This window comes from Sinocyclocheilus anshuiensis, unplaced genomic scaffold (genome assembly GCF_001515605.1).
Source record: "Sinocyclocheilus anshuiensis isolate Anshui unplaced genomic scaffold, SAMN03320099.WGS_v1.1 scaffold497, whole genome shotgun sequence".
NCBI classification, from domain to species: Eukaryota; Metazoa; Chordata; class Actinopteri; order Cypriniformes; family Cyprinidae; genus Sinocyclocheilus; species Sinocyclocheilus anshuiensis.
In genome coordinates this window covers 59,789-79,542 of record NW_015540853.1, presented here as the reverse complement: position 1 = coordinate 79,542, position 19,754 = coordinate 59,789, and the positions used below count along the sequence as shown (strand labels likewise).

At 36.7% G+C, this 19,754-nt stretch overlaps 1 protein-coding gene across 1 annotated transcript in view; it reads right to left on the bottom strand.

Moving 5' to 3' along the window:
- LOC107687769 (sucrase-isomaltase, intestinal-like) overlaps positions 1-6,303 on the bottom strand; it is a 74,696-nt gene extending 68,393 nt beyond the window's left edge. The window contains exons 1-2 of the mRNA XM_016485225.1: positions 6,176-6,303; positions 4,834-4,933 (exon numbers count right to left, since the gene is read on the bottom strand). Of these exons, the coding sequence (XP_016340711.1) occupies positions 4,834-4,933 (100 nt within the window). The 5' untranslated portion in view covers positions 6,176-6,303. The remainder of the gene's footprint in view (positions 1-4,833; positions 4,934-6,175) is intronic.
- Positions 6,304-19,754: the final 13,451 nt, after the last annotated feature.

Sequence of the window (19,754 nt, the reverse complement as noted above, 5' to 3'; positions counted from 1 at the left end):
AGCACTGTCTCACTCATCTAACACACCCGATTTAACTCGTCAGCTCATTAATAGAGACTTTAAGACCTGAAGTGGGTCAGAAGAGAGAAAATACGATGCATGTGTCAGATTCGCGTCACGTTCAGCAGCGGCAACCAAAACAACCTAATAACCAGCTGCTGTGATGTCTATTAATCAAAGGACAAAGAAAAAAAAAGAGGAAAAAAAGAACTTTTATAGCTTTAAGGATTCATCTATATTTAATTTAGTGTTTGATCATTTAAATTCTTCTGCTGAAGAGCACAGGTAAATATTACATTTATTATAATAGGTTTATGTGAAGATTGTTTTAAGTTCACTTAAATTAGAAGTTATTTTTTAAAGTTTAATAAATGTTAAAATTGATAGCTCTCAATTATACTGTAATGTTGAATGGCTATAGTCAATGGTTAAATATTGGGGGGGGGAAACTATTTCATAGAGACATCAGTAGTATTGGTATCATTGATACTGGCCTTCAGTCATAAAAAAATGCCATTAAACAAATATTTAAAAATATACTGTCTTAATGTTGTTTGTACATTAATTTGAAGATTGAATGTGAAATTAGAATTTAGTGTTTGATAACTTCAATTTCTGTGTATTTCTGCTGAAGGGCACAGGTAAATGTGACATTTATTATAATGGGTTTATGTGAAGATTGTTCACTTAAATTAGAAGTTATTTTTTAAAGTCTAATAAATGTTAAAATCGATGGCTCTCAATTATACTGTAATGTTGAATGGCTATAGTCAATGGTTAAATATTGGGGGGGGGAAACTATTTCATAGAGACATCAGTAGTATTGGTATCATTGATACTGGCCTTCAGTCATAAAAAAATGCCATTAAACAAATATTTAAAAATATACTGTCTTAATGTTGTTTGTACATTAATTTGAAGATTGAATGTGCAGGACGACTGGTTGCAATCGAGGGAAAGATGAATGCGGCCAAGTACAGGGATATCCTGGACGAAAACCTTCTGCAGAGTGCTCAGGACCTCAGACTGGGCCGCAGGTTTACCTTCCAACAAGACAATGACCCTAAGCACACAGCTAAAATAACGAAGGAGTGGCTTCACAACAACTCTGTGACTGTTCTTGAATGGCCCAGCCAGAGCCCTGACTTAAACCCAATTGAGCATCTCTGGAGAGACCTAAAAATGGCTGTCCACCAACGTTTACCATCCAACCTGACAGAACTGGAGAGGATCTGCAAGGAGGAATGGCAGAGGATCCCCAAATCCAGGTGTGAAAAACTTGTTGCATCTTTCCCAAAAAGACTCATGGCTGTATTAGATCAAAAGGGTGCTTCTACTAAATACTGAGCAAAGGGTCTGAATACTTAGGACCATGTGATATTTCAGTTTTTCTTTTTTAATAAATCTGCAAAAATGTCAACGATTCTGTGTTTTTCTGTCAATATGGGGTGCTGTGTGTACATTAATGAGGAAAAAAATTAACTTAAATGATTTTAGCAAATGGCTGCAATATAACAAAGAGTGAAATATTTAAGGGGGTCTGAATACTTTCCGTACCCACTGTATATACAAGGTTATTTTTGTAAACGAAAACTAAAACTAAGATGAAAACGATTGATGAAAAAACAATTTCGTAAACTGAACTAAAATAAAAATGACAAAATAATTGAAAAACTAAAACGAAACAAACAGCAATTATTTAAAAACTATCTGAAATAAAATTATAATTATAAAAAATAAATAATCGTTTTGGTAATCATTACGTTCTCACCCCTTGGAGGAAAATGATATGAGCTGTGTGGAGGTTTAGGGAAATACCTGTAAATGGCACATTGCGCATGTGGGGTTATCTGACGGAGAGACGCAAAACAGTTTAAAGCAGAGTCCTGCACGGGTCCTGTTTGGTAAACGCACATCTTAACAAAACACTCGACCCGTTATCCAACAGCAGCACTAATTTAATTCTGTACCAGACCAGAACCGTCTGACATAAAGACCGTGAGTCGTGACCTGAACCGCACCCGCATTAAATCTGTTACAACAGGTAGGCAAAACTATTTATTTTCTAATGTAACACAAGCAATCAAACCAAAATTAGGCATTCTAAGTTGGTGCTTTGAAGAAAAACAGACACGCAATGCAACGTGATAATTAACAGAAAAAAAGATGAGAACGCGCGTCCTTTCTGAAAACAATACAAAACTTTAGCATAGCATCTTGTGATCACTCTGCCAGGCTTTCGGACAAATGTGCATAGGCTAAATCACATCATACAAGCTTATAATTCTTCATAAATGAAAAGAACATATTCAAATATGAGCCTTTACTGTTAAATGTGATTGCCGTTATTACTGAATTTCGTTAGTCCCAGTTATGATTTATGCGCAGTTGTTCACAGAAAAGTGAGCAAGACACGACAGTTACAATATCATGATTATGGTTAAATAAGAAAAAAGACATCTAACCATCATAACCAAATTCGCACATGGGGTTATCTGACGGAGAGACGCAAAGCAGTTTAAAGCATGCATGGGTCCTGTTTGGTAAACGTGCACCAGCAGTACTTAACAGAGCACCTGACCCATTATCTGACAGCAGCACTAATTTCATTTTGTACCAGACCAGAACCGTTTGACATAAAATCCGCGAGTCGTGACCCGAACCGCACTCGCATTAAATCTATTACATCAGGTAAGCAAGATTATTTATTTGATCATGTAATACAAGCAATCAAACCAACATTAGGCATTCTAAGTTGGTGCTTTGAAGACAAAACACTTTTGCCTAGCATCTTGTGATCACTCTGCCAGGCTTTCGGACAAATGTGCATAGGCTAAATCACATCATACACACGCTTATAATTCTTCATAAATGAAAAGAGCATATTCAAATATGAGCCTTTACTGTTAAATGTGTTTGCCGTTATTATTGAATTTCATTAGTCCCAGTTATGATTTGTGCGCAGTTGTTCACGGAAAAGTGAGCAAGACACGACAGTTAGGCTACAATATCATGATTATGGTTAAATAAGAAAAAAGACATCTAACCATCATAACCAAATTGGGCTACATGTATTGTTATATTAAATATCTCAATACACATCATTAGATACAACATTAAGCACAACTTGTGTATATTTATTTAGTAAAAAGGCTTGACTGCTTCATTTTGGCGTATATTTGTATACTTTTACCATTTACAGTTTTTTACGATTGTTTACACACTAAAATAAAAATGTCCACACAATTTGCAAAATTCTACTCCAATGAGCAAAACACCTCCACAGATTTGCACAACATTACACACAATGTCTGCTTCACCCTTTTTGCAAAACATTACACACAGTGATTTGTAAAACTCTACACACATTTTCACACCTTAGACACAGATAAGGATTGTGAGGTTACTTCCTTGTCATTACAAAGCCCCGGATTTTGCCAATGACCACACTAATGAACGAATTGGATAATCACATCCACCAGGTGTGGAAGCACACATGTGCTAATTTGAAAACGCAGCACTCAGGTGTGCTATAAAAGGCAGCAGGTGAGTTCACCTGTCTTCAACAAAAATGGAAGGAGCTAGAAGAAGAAGAAGAAGAGTGAGAATGAGAGGGGGAGCTCAAAGAGGAGATGAAGGAGGTAGAGGAAGAGGAGAAGGAGGAAGAGGAGGAGGCCCAGGTAGAGGAAGAGGAGAAGAAGGAGATGGAGGAAGAGGCCTAGGTAGAGGAAGAGGTAGAGAAGGACTTGACTAGGAATTATGCAAATTGAGTGTGGTGTTTGGATAATTGTGCTTATATTGTGAAAAGAAGAACCCGGTTTTCAAAATTGCGTGTAAACAATTTAAAAAAACTGTAATCGTTTGACAGCACTAATATATATATATATATATATATATATATACTGTTTGTGTGTGTGTTTGTGAGTGTGTACAGACAAGCAGATGTGGCCAGAATATAAACGCATCACTATACTTTATAACAGTTTTCTATGGGAAGAAAGCGCTTAAATTCAGCGTGTTGCATTCATATTCTGGGATCATCTACTCGCCTGTACACATAGTTTATATTTTTACTGAAAAACTGTATAAATGCTGTATAAATGCTGGTCAGTAGTGCCAGCTACACCAAATATGCTAGGACATAATAGGACTTTGTCAGTTATGCATGACGTTCAGATTTGTTGGTCTCTGAGTTATTGTTTTTATAAAAGTGCATTAAAAATGACAAAAAAAAAAAAAAAACTTTAGAAAACACATTTAGATGTACAATTATACTTTTATAATTTATACAGTCTAAAATGAGCTCACTATGGAGCCTTGAGAGCATGTGACCTAACATGTGCTAATGCCTTCTTTACTACTTTGTTACTGAAAATGTGAAACACATGGTAAATAAATTTTAATTTTACTGGGGATGTCATTTGACATCACTAAAATAAAATTTTGTTGGCTGAACATATATTGTATTTTAAATGCAATTTTCTTAGCGCCATTTATAAATGACGATATTCCATAGAGGGCTAAGTCATTTCGCTTTTTAAGTAAAGCCTTGATTTAAGAATGTTTAGATATTTGTACTGGAAAACATCTAAAATAAAAGTAAGACAATCATTTTTCAGTGTATTTTTAACATCTATTCTTCTATTTTAGAACTTTTGTTACATTTTGAACTTTTAAAGAAGACTACTTTGCAATGAAATACTTGCTATACCTAGAAAAATCATAGCCTGTTAGTATTGCCAGGGGTCTCTAATATCCAAACGTGTTTTTATATGCATGTTTGTGTCTCTGTGTGAGTGTGTGTGTGGTTGTTACTGGCGTCTCTTCACCTACCGTCTCTGATTGTTCTTGGTTCTCCAGTGTGCAGTAAAGTGACCAATGCAAACAACACCATCAGGGTCTCCTCCAACCCTGAGAAGCACCGCTTTCCCATCTGACGAACACACAGTGTAAACAGCCATAAGCGTACATTAATTAATCTCCCTGCATTCCATTGACATTCACAGTGCATGCCTTTGAGTCTATGTATGAAACGCACAGGTTAATAGTCACTTTTGCCACATTTTGTTTCACTGAGTTTAACCTTCCCTGTAATACAGTCCTTTAGATGTATTCCATGAAAGCATAAAACATCCAAAATTTCAACAGATATAAAAAGACAAAACAGTCAGAAACACACTCATTATTTCATTCAATTCTGCAATCTGTTAACGTCCAATAGAGGTACTTCATGCTGCATCTGTAACAATCTGACAATATAAATGCTTCTATTCTCCATATATACACTGCCGTTCAAAAGTTTGGGATCGGTAAGATTTTTTATGTTTTTTTAATAAGTTTCTTCTTCTCATCAAGGCTGTATCTATTTGATCAAAAATACAGAAAAAAAAATGTTATTTTGTGAAATATTATTGCAATTTAAAATAAGAGTTTTCTATTTTAATAGACTATAAAATATAATTTATTCCTGTGATCAAACTGTATTTTCAGCATCATTACTCCTTCAGAAATCATTCTAATGTGCTGATTTATTATCAGTGTTGAAACTGTTGTGCTGCTTATTTTTTTTCTGTGATTTTTTAGGATTCTCTGATTAATAAAAAGTTAAAAAGAACAGCATTTATTTAAAAAAATAAATGTTGTTACATTATACAATGCTATTAAAAAGTTTGGGGTCAGTGCATTTTGTCTTTTCTTTTTTTTTAAAGAAATTAATACTTTTATTCAGGAGGGATGTTATAGTAAAGTCATAGTAAAGACTTATATTGTTAGAAAGTATTTCTATTTTGAACAAATGCTGCTCTTTTTAACTTTGTATTCATCAAAGAATCAAAGAAAAAAGTATCACAGGTTCCAAAAAACAATATAAAGCAGCACAACAGTTTCAACACTGATAATAAATCAGCATATTAGAATGATTTCTGAAGGATCATGTGACACTGAAAATACAGCGCTGCGTCACAGAAATAAATTCTATTTTAAAGTATATTAAAAACCAACATTAGAAATTGCAATAAGATTTCACAATATTACTGTTTTTTCTGTATTTTTGATCCAATAAATATAGCCTTGATGAGCAGAAAAGACTCCTTTAAAAAACATAAAAAATCATATTGATCCAAAACTTTTGGACGGCAGTGTATATATATATATATATATATATATATAGTCCTACCTTTTTGTTAGATGGAAGTACACTGTTGTTGATTCCTTTTCCAGTCCTGTGTGCAGCATGAAATCAGAGCACACAAGAAGAGCAGGAAGAGCTGAGCTTGACCGTCTGTTATATACAGCAAAGCAATGAAATTAAGTGGGTGTGGGGGTGTGTGTGTGTTTTTTTTTTTGTTTGTTTTTTTCAATGCATGATAGTCTCTACCAAAGGTCATGGCTGTTGAGGCGAGTGTCTGTGTCCAAGCTGTGCTGTTTGTTTATGTAAGGCACGACACAGCATTTTTTTCCATTCATGATGTGAGCGTGACATTATCTACCTGAAATACTATTAATGGCCACTTTATCACTGCTGGATTTAGCTGTCAAAAAAACAGAGCTGTCGTGGGAATTCCACATCTGTTGTTGAAAAAAAAGAACATTATGCAAGATATTTTCTGTTCCAGAATAAATTGCATGTACTCTTTCAAAATGCTTCAAAGAAGCAATTATATAAGTTTTCATGAGACGTGCAATTTTCAAGATGTGCAAATTGAGTGATGTGTTGAATGAGAGCTTAGGGACATACAATTATTTGCAGAGTAATAGGTATATTTTAATGAAGCAATTGCATGTACCATTTATGGGCCTCTTTGAGAAATTATTAAGCTGGATTATTTTATGGTGTAAGGATTGACCTTTGATTAGTGTTGTAGTACTCGAGACCAGTCTTAAGACCATTTTTTGAAGGTCTTGGTCTTGTCTCTATCTCGACTGCATTTGTACTCGGTTCTGTCTTGGACTCAAGACCAAGACCTTGGTCAAGACCACAGCTGCGGGGATAACACTAAATTTCCGGTGCATTGGCGTCATTAATGTGTATCCAAAATTCAAGCCTAACAGCGTGAAGCAAACTGTGGAACGTGTATCCCGATCTGGGAAGTTTTTCACCTTTTAAGAAAAAACAAAATCACACTGGACAAAATGATCCATCAGTTAAAATTCGGAAAAGAGGACGTAAAGGAGGCGTTCGTCAGAAACTGAAAAAAATAAGTCTCTCTAAAATTCCTCTTCCTACAATTATTTTGCGAATGTGCAATCTCTACGGAAAAAAATGGATGCGCTTCAAGCTATGGTTAAATTCCAGCATGACTACAGGAATGTTTGCTTGATGGCGCTCACAGAGACTTGGCTTTCCGAAGGGGATTCAGATTCGGGTCTATGACTGGATGACTTCGGATGACCTGTTCGTATGGACCGGGATGCGAGGGAAAGCGGTAAATTGCAAGGAGGTGGGCAGGGGCGTAGCAGCCGCGGGGGACGGGGGGGACATGTCCCCCGCACTTTTAGTAAAAGGTTATTCTGTCCCCCCGCACTTTGTTTTAACCACCGCCGATATTTTCCGCATTTTGATTGACCGAACACCACAAGCACTCGTCGGAAATGTAACGCCCCATTATGCTAATATTTCCACATAGTGAGGTAGATATGTGGGGGCGTGTTAGAACGAGCCGTTTTAGGGGGGCGTGGCAGAGTCTTAACTTTGATAAAGAATATCTCTTTGGTTTTGAGACTTTAGTCTTTGCAACTTCAGGGATCTTATCTATGCACAATCAGCTTGTAACACTCCAAAGAGAAAGGAAAACTTGAAATCGCATCATATGACCCCTTTAAGGAATTAAACATTAATATATATATATTTTCATTTTATGTTCAAATTGTTAAATAAAATTTGTTGTATAGGTATAGGCAGTGTGGTCCAATAGTGTTTAAAGACACTTTTTTTTTTTGTCCAACTGTTAAGAATTAGGGTAAAAGTTATTGTTTAAGTGTAGTGTAAATTAAATATTGTGCATAAAAATATCTTTATTTAATAAAAATAAAGTATAGATGTCCACAGTGGTCTCAAAGTCCCAAGACCTGCAGTTATTTTTAAATTAGGGTTAGAATTAGTGTTTTTGAGTCTGATATCACAAAATATAGGTCTCTGTAAGCTGTCTTGCTTCCTGTAAGCTATCATGGCATGCTCCCAAAATTGCCATTAGGGTGCTCTAAAACACGCCAATTTATTTTGTGAACATGAATGTACTTTGTACATTATGTACATCATTTGTTTGGCCGTTGAGGGTCACATCACCTGACAGCTGTCCCCCCTACTTTTAAAATGGCTGCTACGCCCCTGGAGGTGGGGTATGTCTGTATATTAGAGTGGTGCAAATCAGTGTCTGTTAAGAAGAGAGTGTGCACGAAAGATATTGAGTTGCTGACGGTGGCATTAAGACCTCAGTACTCGCCTCACGAGTTTCCTCAGCTGTTTGTCACGGTTGTTTATATTCATCCCCGAGCAAACGAGGACAATGCGGCAAGGGGGATTGAACGCGTGGTGCATGAACTGCAATCTGTACCTCCTGATGTACCCAGTTTTATTCTGGGAGATTTTAATAATTGTACATTAGAGAAATCACTGGGACACTTCAACCGGTATGTAACTTGCCCAACACATAAGGATAAAATTTTAGACTTGTGTTATGGATCAATTAAAGGAGCTTACAAGTCATATGGTAAACCACCTGTAGGAACTTCAGATCACAATACAGTATTACTTGTTCCTACATATAAAACTGTTTTGAAACGTGAAAAGGCACAGTTAATTAAGAGGAAGGACTAGTCTGAAGATGCGACGCAACGTGTATGGAATTGGACTGTTTTTATGGACTCTGTTTTGGACATTGATGAATTAACAGATGTAATTTGTAGTTCCCTTTCAAGGGAACTTCGAACTGCGTCCTCTAGGGGTCGCTATGGGAACGCCTCGTCGTGACCGGTGCGATTATAGTATAAATAGGCGCCGGGAGAACATGTCATTCTCTTCTTCGTCTTCACTGACCGTTTTGTTTGAAGCGTGCGTTTCCATGTTGAGCGATCTATATTCCTATCGTTTTGGCGAGCACTAGCAAAGCGCTTAGAGGGTGTGTGCATCCGCATCGTCGTTATTTAACACCTGATGACACACACAATCTCTGCGTTGTTTGTTTGGGCAAAGAGCACGCACGTGATGTCCTTGAGGGGGCAATCCGCGTTCATTGCGAGTGTATTTTAATGAAAAGCTCCGCTCTCGTTTGTCTCTCTTTTCGAGGAAAGGGGGGCAGCCATCTGCTTCCCGCGGCTCAGGACCCACCGCTGCTGAGGCACGGAGGAGGATGGGATCGTGGGGATCGCAGGTGGATCCGGCTGATGAGTTTTAAAAGGGGTTTTCCCCCTCGCGCTCGTCGGCTGTGGACGAGATATGTAACCATGGTTCCCTGAGTAGGGAACGAGACACTGCGTCCTCTAGGCTTCTTGCCATGCTTCGAACGCAAGCTTCAGACGAAGAAGTGAATGACATGTTCTGCCGGCGCCTATTTATACCATAGTCGCACCGGTAGTGACGTCATGGGCTGTCGCCGGCCAAGGTGGTGTTGGTGTTTTTTCAATGTATGCTTCAGACACAGGTCACGACGAGGCGTTCCCCATAGCGACCCCTAGAGGACGCAGTGGCTCGTTCCCTACTCAGGGAACCATGGTTACATAAGTAACCTGAGACGTTATGTGACGTTTTGTGAGGACATGTTAATACCTGTGAAATAATTTAAGAAATTTCCAAACAGCAATCCATGGGTCAAAAAATCACTCAAGATTCTTCTGTCAAAAAGAAATAGGGCCTTTAAAGAGGGAGATACAGTTGAGCATTCTAGGCTAAAAAAAAAAGAAGAAATTAAGTGTGAAATTAAGAGGGCTAAATCAGCCTATAAGGAAGATCTTGAGGTAAAATTGAGAATGGGAAATTTAGGTTCTGCTTGGGAGGGGATGTATTTAATAACAGGTCAGGATAGTAGGAAAAGTAATAATAGAATTAGTTTGAATGGATTAAGTTCAGATGCAGTTTTGTCACAGGATTTTAATAATTTTTATTTAAGATTTGATGCTTATGATTTTAAACAGGAAATCGATGGGTTGAAAAATGAATGTATAATAAATGGGGAGTATGATTGTGTCTTTTTTAATGTGAGCGATGTGATAACAGTTTTTAAACAGTGTAAAATCAGGATGGCACCTGGGCCTAATAATATAGGGGGTAGGTTACTTAAGGAATTTGCCGAGCAGTTAGGTCCAATATTTTATGAAATTTTTGCTCTGTCCCTTCAACAATAAAAAGTACCTGCACTGTGGAAGCAGTCTACAGTGATTCCAGTGCCAAAAAAGCATAATGTACAGGTATTGGATGATTTCAGACCTGTGGCGCTTACATCCCTAGTGTTGAAATGTTTTGAAAAATTAGTTAAGAAAGTAATTATGCAAAGGACACAGAGTTCTCTAGACCCCCTACAATTTGCATATAGGTCTAAGCGAGGGGTAGAGGTTAGAATTTGTTAAATTACTTTTTATTGATTTTTCTTCCACTTTCAATACCATTCAGCCACATATTTTAGTTGAGAAGCTCATTAATGAATTTGGGTTGGATTTTTGTCTCGTAGGATGGATTTTAGATTTCCTTGTGCAGAGAACACAGAGAGTTAAAGCAAATGACTGAATGGCTGGTGTCATCTACTGGGTCACCTCAAGGATGTGTCCTCTCTCCTTTATTATTTATCTTGTACATAAATGACTGTAAGAGTAGTTATAGAAATAGGCATATTATAAAATTTGCTGATGATTCTGTAATCGTTAGCTTAATGAGTGAGGAGGACTCCATGTATGGTCCTGTGGTTCATGATTTTATTAAGTGGTGTCAAAATGCTTTCTTAAAACTTAATGTTTCTAACACTAAGGAGATGACTATTGAATTTAACTCTTGGAGGAAATCTATTCAGTATAAGCAAACAAGCATTAATGGAGTAGGTATTGAGAGTGTTAAACAGTACAAGTACTTGGGTACTGTTTTGGATAACAAATTGTCCTTTTCTCCCAATACTGATGTTTTGTGTAAGAGGGGGCAGCAAAGATTGTATTGCTTGCGGAAACTAAGGTCATTTAATGTGAACAAAACATTGATGTGCATGTTCTGCAGATCCCATATTGAGTCACTGTTATCTTTTTCGCTGTTGTGCTGGTTTAATTCTCTAAATGTGAAAAACAAGAATTGTCTTGAGAGGATTGTAAACCAGGGAAGTAAGATAACGGGGAGGAAGCAGATGACTATGGCCCAGTTATATCATAGATAGGTTTTGGGTAAATCCCAGAGCATTTTGTTAGATGATTCCCACCCCATGTATCACGAGTTCCACCTTCTCCCTTCTGGCATTTGTTATAGAACCCCTATTAGTAAAACAAATCGGTTTAGACATTCATTTATCCCTTCAGCTGTAAAGTTTTTAAATTTAAGGTAAGAATTTTTTAGGAAGGACATTGATTGTGTTTTTGTATTGTGTTTTTGTTGCTTATGTGAAATGCTTGTATACTGCAACCAAATTGACTTTGGGAAATGAATAAAGATTAACTGAATTGAAAATGTCATGCTTCAGATGCAATCAAAATCTTTTAATTTTATTTATTTATACTGTTGTGTCGGATCATAAATTAATGAGGGGTTGTGTGATAAATGTGACCAAAATTAATAAAAATGCCCACAAAATTCAAGATAATGTTGCAAAAATACACTTGTATGAGACCTGGGCCCGTATTCATGAAAATTTTTAATGCAAAGAGCTACTCCTAGTGACAAAATTCTAAGAAAGTTTCCTCTTTAGCAGTGGAGAAAATTGACAAAACATGAAGCAGGGCTTAAAGTTCTCTGGCACCATGCCGCATCTCCGGCGTGCAGCGTTTGGCTGCGGAAAAAAATAATCCTGCATTTTAAAAAAAATCTTGTTGATTGATATCACTTTCGAGTCCATGAGTTCGCCTACCAATGGTATGAGAGGAGCAGCTTTCACTCTCAACCAAACTAACATTACTAGCCAATCAGAATGTTTTGCTCTTATAAACACAAGACGCGCATATTAGTTATAATTGCGGAGTCGCAGCCCTGATGAATGGAGAATCGCGACAAAAAGCTACGAGGCGCAATGGTCAAAGATGTCCATCTAGCGCAGTGTTTCTCAACCCTGGTCCTGGGCGCCCCCCAGCACTGCTCATTTTGTATGTCTCCCTTATCTGACACACCCATTTCAGGTCCTGGAGTTTCTTATAATGAGCTAATGAGTTGAATCAGGTGTATTTGATTAGGGAGACACACAAAATGTGCAGGGTTGGGGGGTGCCCAGGACCAGGGTTGAGAAACACTGATCTAGCGCATATTTACATAGAAAAGCTAATTATAAAGCAGCGGAGCTTTGTAAACAGCTCAGAGTAATCATGTCATCTCCATAAGAACGATATGATTGCCAGAACATATTTACCGGGATTTTTTGAAAAGGTCCTGTTCACACATGATCTGTTAATGGTATCTTAACGGTAATTTACCAGTAAAGACTGTATGTGTGAAAGGGGCTAAACTCTTTCTCTGCATATGCGGTGAGTGTTGCTTAACGTTCATCTGGAAAAACAGTCTCACTAGATTTGTAACGTAAATAATTTATAAACCTTTGCCAACACATAGAATACATCAACCTGTCTAAATATGCCATGTATTTTACATCGCAATTTCAAATTAAATGTTTCTGCATGTGGCCAAAGATTAAAATTTAATGTATTTAAACATCATTTAATCATGCTGTAAAGTGTAACATCACCAGGCCGTTAGCGTCCTCTGCAGGTATTTGTTTTAATACATAATGTACTTAAGTTGGTTATGTTCATATTATGTATAGGCATATTACAGGGTTTCCCATACATTGATTTATTTGTGGCGGGCCGCCACAATATCAATACTGACGATAAGCGGTGATATCCGCTTCACGTGGATACGTTTTCTACGTTGTTTACACTTTGATTTGAATGAAAACAACGTATCTGTGTGGTGCAGCTGACACCTAATAGCATACGCTGTTTGCGTTCATTGGATACTCTGCAAAATGGCGCTAGGGTGACACGGAGGAGATGAATGGTTGAATAAAGTCATTATTTTAGTTTTCTTTGCGTACAAAAAGTATTCTCGTAGCTTCGTAAAATTATGGCTGAATCGCTGATGTCACATGGATTATTTTACCGATCTCCTTGCTACGTCTCTGGACCTTGATCGTGGTAATTACATTGCTGTCTATGGGAGGGTCAAAGAGCTCTCAGAATTCATCAAAAATATCTTAATTTGTGTTCCAAAGATGAACGAAGGTGCGGGTTTAGAACGACATGAGGGTGAGTAATTAATGACAGAATTTTCATTTTTGGGTGAACTAACCCTTTAAGCTAAGACTCCTATGTAGAAATTTTTAAGCTAATTTAGGAGATTTCGGAGAAGATTCTTAGAATCTTTAAGAATACGGGTCCTGGATTTTTATGTTATAACATATGATAGAATTCAGCAATATCACAAGAGTAAGAGCTGTTTTTACAAATATGAGCACGATTGTATATGTGATATTGATTTTATACAAACTTTCAATAAACAAAATATATATTAATCTAATTGTATTTATTGACTAAAAATAAGACATACCGCAGGCAGTATATGTGGATCTTTCAGATAAATTTGAGGAGTGCTGGTCTGGTCTTGGTCTTGTTTGGTCTCAACACATACTGGTCTTGGTCTCGGGTGTGGTGGTCTTGACTACAGCACTACCTTTGACCCAAAATGATGTGTGAGTGAGGAAAAAAAATCATTTTTTAAGTTATTTTGAACTTTCTGCTGATTTGTTTTTTGACAGATCATTAGATGGATACACAGCAACAAAAAAATTCTTCCTCGATATTTTTCTTATTTTCAAGTTCAAGAGCCAGATTTACTAACAGCCTGCTCTAGCACAAACCCTGTTTTGGTGTTAAAAATCTACTGTCAGTATTTACCAAAGACGCAGTGAGAAATTGGCACTGAAAACACTCGGATACAGTTGACCTTATTGCATATGCACTTTCTGATGCTAAATTTATAGGAGAGTATTTCAATTAATCACACAACGTAATTTACTAACATTTACGCTTGTCAGTTTACTGGTATTTGCGCCATTATTTAATGCCCAAGAAAAGCATGTCTTAAAGCAGGCGTTAATTTGCGCTGCTCTTGGTAGATTGTGTTGGTCATTATGGAAATAATCTGCTGCGTCTGTGTTCTTTGATTTGCACATTGTCAGTAAATCACCCACAGAACTTTTCTTACGCTAATTTGCCGTTTAGTAAATCTAGCCCCAAGCATTTAAACAATGTTAAATCAAGATACACTTACTTGAGAAGCAAATTTACTTATGTTATTAAATCGTTTTATTTTTCTTACACTTTATTATATTAAAATCATAATAACCCTACTAAAAATATGACAATTTCCAATAGGAATCTTGCACACCAGGGGCGGAGCAGAGGGGTATGGTGATTGTGTGACTGTAGTGTAAGGACAGAGAGAGGAAAATGGAGAGAGAAAGGACGGAGAGAGAGAGCAAGAGCAAGAGCAAGAAGAACCAGGAGAGAAAGTGGACAGATACTGAAGATTGTTAAAGTGGAAAAACAGAGGCAGAGAGGAAAACCCATTTAATCTGCAGTATAATTTTACATGCATTTTATGGATGCTATGTGTTTTTCCCCCCATATTAAATGTTTTACAGACATACAATTACAATATAACTAATTTTTAAACAGTATAATTTTAACAAATAATTACAAAAATAATTATGTATTGTCGTAAAGTAAAATTAATAACACCTTTGCAAGGTACTGTCTGGATGTCACTTTATACTGAATAAATATATAAATATACAATTTTAAATGGTATTGTTGGAGATACTTGATTTGCAGTTAGACCACCCCATTATTGTATGATTACTGTAGCACATTTGTCAGCTAAACATTAAAGGGTTAGTTCACCCAAAATTAAAATTGTCATCATTACTCATGTTGTTCAAAACCTGTATGAGTTTCTTTCTTCTATTGAACTAAAAATAAGATATTTTGAAGAATGTTGGTAATCAGCCAGTTGACAGTATTTGACTTCCATAATAGGAAAAAAATACTATGGAAGACAATGGTCTTATTTAACCCGTCTGGTTACCAACATTCTTCAAAATATACATACTCACCCTCATGTCTGGAACAACAGGACAACATTTTTCAATTTTTGGATGAATTTGGCTTAATTCTGTGAACTTTACTGCAGGGGGAGGGGGGGTTATAATTTATTTATCAACGAATCATGAAAAATAGGCAGTTTTCACAATAAATCTGAAACACCACAATTGTTTTCAACATTGATAATATTAATAAATGTTTCTTGAGCAGCAAATCAGCATATTAGAATGATTTCTGAAGGATCGCGTGACGCTGAAGACTGGAGTAGTGATGCTTAAAATTCAGCTTTGCATCACAGAAATAAATTGTATTTTACTATATATTCACTTAGAAAACAAGTCATTTTAAATTCTAATAATATTTCACAATATTACTGATTTTACCATTTTTTAGATCAACTAAATGGAGCCTTCTTTCAAAAACATTAAAAAACTTGTTTGTTTGTTTGTTTTTTCATTTAATAATGTGCAACATTTTAGTAATGTTATTAAATATATTTTAAGTGTTTTTTTTTTTGTTTTTTTTTTACAGACTTGGCAGAAAAAATAAGTTGATAAAAACTCAATTATAAAAATGTGTTTGTTTGTTTGCTTTTACTGTATATTTATTAATGAAATATACCAGCCAGGAAAATGTTTTACTAGTCTTAAAAAAAATAACTTCTTTGTTTTTCATTAACAAAACAGTAACACATAAGGTTTACATTTAACCCCTTAAGCTGTATTTTCGCCTAAATTTGACATACCCAAATTCAAATGTTTACCCTACACGCATACAATGGAGGAAATGAAAAAACATTCTATAGAAAACCCTTTGAACTACAAAATATGATTGTAATTCTTCATAAATAACATTATATAGGTTTTAAATATTACAATAAACACAAAAAAAAAAAAAAAAAAATATATGAATGTTTTGCTAAAAGTCCCATTAAATTCCCTGAACATTCAAAATGTCAATAGTGTTTTCTTATTTTTATTTTATTTTATTTCTTTATTTTTTTGTATATGCACAAGTTAAGGGTAAATTATAGGAATGTTATTTTTGAATGTTTTTGTGCTAACAGTTTGAGAACTTCATTAAAGACCAGGGCCCGTATGTATAAAACTTCTCAGAAATGCTCTTAAGAATAGTCTTAAGCTTTGACTTAAGTGTCAAAAAATTCTTAGTAAAAAGTAGGACTTTTCTAAGAGTAGGAGACTTTTATAAAGACGCTAAAGTCAACTTTCAGTAAAGTCTAAGACTGATTCTTAAGTGTTGACTGAGGTGACACTTAAGTGTTGTGAACTAAAGACTACAATGATGTCAACACAAAATGGCTGCCCTCGACCTCTGAAACAGCCAATAGTGAGCCTGCTCATGTAAAGTCACAGCAGCACAACACCAATCATTTAATGTAACTACAATAAAATAATTTAATTAAGACTGAAATATTTTAATTTAAATGTATTTTAAATGCTTTGCATTGTGCACAATTATCACAAATTATTACTAATGCTTTGTTTAATGGTATGTCTCCTCATTTACAGTTAGAGCAATGATGTGAACATGAGTTCCATCAACGGCTCCAGTAACTCCAGGAAAGCCCACAATCCTCACAAAAGTTGTTTTTGCAGTATGGTTTGGCGGTCAGTTGAAAATTTAATAAACTGCCATATAGTAGTGGCCAAAAGTGATGTCCGGCCTAGGAAATTTGACATATTTTCATCCTTAATTAAAAAAAAAAATGTGCAAGATTTTGTAAGCATATTGCATAGTTGCTTAGTCAGTTGTTTTATTTGTGATACTAATGCAATGAAACAAGCCAAATTTTGCTGCAAATCTCAGCAAATTAGAATACTTCATAAGACCAATAAAAAAAACATTTGAATTACTGAAATAAATGACTTTTCCATGACATTCTAATTTATTGAGATGCACCTGTATATAAATATAAATATAGATCAGTGAACTCACCTTTATGAGGTCGTCTAGCAACATTAAGTGACCAGTTTTAGCTACTTTCAATTGAAAGCCTTACTGTGTCATCACCAGTGCATTGCTGCATTTTTCCAATTTTCTAGCCAAAAAAAATTTATTACTACTTTAATTTCTGCTGTTAGAGCATTGACTTGTTGAGTGGAAGAGGTTATTACATTTTTTATTTATCAGTTAAAGTTTTTAATCAAAAAAGACTTTTTGATCTTTACAATTAAGTTTGTATCTTTTTATCAACTCCATATTATCATATAAGTCCAATATATTTTCGCTGGGGATATCGTCCTCTTTTGGAAGACCAAACAAAGTAGTTTCGCTTTCACAACGCAGCACACAGCGTCTTCACGACATGGCGGCAGCAGCGATACTACAGCGAGAATAAAAGTTACGCCTTCTTTCTTTGCATGAACATTTGGGCGGTGTTATGCAAATCTTCCCACATAGTGACGTAGATATGTGGGGGCGTGTTAGAACGAGCCATTTTAGGTAGGTGTGGTTAACTCTTAACTTTTATAAAGAATATCTCTTTGGATTTGAGACTTTAGTCTTTGCAACTTTACAGATCTTCTTTATGCACCAGGAGCTTGTAACACTCCAAAGAGAAAGGAAAAATTGAAATCGCATTATATGAGCCCTTTAATGTTACTGAAAGAACCCAAAATTTTTAGAGAACCTTGCCAGAATGATAGCAAAAGTTCTGAGAACATTGCCTCTTAGCTGAGAAGCTGCTTCTTGGGTTTTATAACTTCTAAATGTGCTTCTTACACTGTAGTTCCACACAAAAAAAAGTTTCCAGCTAACGGCAAATGTTTTATTTACTTGCCAACACCAAATTTAGATGCATTTGGTACTTGGCATGTGTTAATTGTGGATCCTGTGTGTTCAAGGTATGAAAACAGAGAAGGGTTGTGTAAGGTGAGAGCTCTTGCTCCAGCCGAGAGCACGAATACCCTCCGACAGCTATTTATCTCCTGCACTGATAAAAATCATACTGTGCTGATGAAAATAGTACTAAAAAAACTTAGTTCAGGCAAGAATTTAAAAAACAAAGTCAATACTAGCTTGTAGAACGTAAGGGGGAAATATCAATAAAATTAAGTAAATCCTACTCAACTTTTCTGATACTGCATTCCCATCATGCACCAGGGCAGGTTTTCCAGCTGTATTTACAGTTTTCTGACTGCTTTTGTCATTAGGTTTAATAACTTGCCGTTTTGTGACATCTGGAGGTCATTTTTGACTCAAAATGACATGTTCATATTCAAACCATCCACATTCCGTTCGTCACTTCCTGTTTGTTGCTGCCGCGTGTTTTGAGTTTGAGCTCCATCAAGTTATTTCTTTATCATCTATTTTTTATCTTAAAATCAATTTTATACACCATCATTTTCGTTTCTATAATGTGTGAATATATCCCCTATCGTATTCTACAACAAAAACAATCAGAGTGCCTTGTTATCACTAGATTTATTTTGATTATCCGAGTCCACTATTCACTTGCCGCTAATCTCACTTACATTGCTAACACTCTATTCACACACATTACCATCGGGTTGCCGCTAATCTCGCTGACATTGCTAATACTCTATTCACACATATTACCATTGTTTTACTCACTGTTACTTGCTTTAATGGCGGATGTGTGTCTACCTTTGAGTGCAGGTGAGGACACATTCAAGCTGCAGTCAGTGCAGCTCGAGCTGGAGGCTGTGGAGAAGCAGGCCCAGCTGAGAGAGCAGAGAGCTGCGCTGGAAACATCCCGGGCTGACGCTCACAAGTCCGGGGTAAGTATACAGCGCGCTGCTAACTCTCCCACCACCTCTACTCCGTGTGCTTCTCTGCACAGGCCCCGTGCACCCAGTACGCGATCTTCCCAGATGTCCTTCACGGACCCTGGGTGCAGCCGCAGCGAAATACGCGAGCCAGGTCCCGGGCGACGACCTCTCTCCCTCCCCCACCTCCGGTCTTCGCTCCCCTCCGCGAGAAAGTGCACACTCACTGTTTCCCTGGTGCTCGTGTTCTCGATGTTTCTGCACAGATACCCGCGATCCTGAAGGACGACGAGAGCACAGGAGCAGTCGTACTGCACACAGGGGTTAACGACACCAAGCTGCGGCAGACAGAGACACTGAAGAAGGACTTCAGGAGCCTGATCGAGATGGTGCGCAGCACATCACCCGCGATGACGATCATCGTGTCAGGACCGCTTCCCATGTATCGACGAGGACACGAAATGTTCAGTAGACTTTTTGCTTTAAATGAATGGTTATTGTCATGGTGTAAAGAACAGAAACTGCTCTTTGTTAATAATTGGAATCTTTTCTGGGAGCGTCCTAGGCTTTTTCGCGCTGATGGCCTGCACCCCAGCAGAGTCGGAGCGGAACTCATGTCGGACAACATCTCCAGGACGCTACGCACCATATGACTAGTAAGTCAAATCTCAAATAACTGCCCTGATGACTTGTGTTCTACCCGCTTAAATGATAGAAGTACTTGTTCTG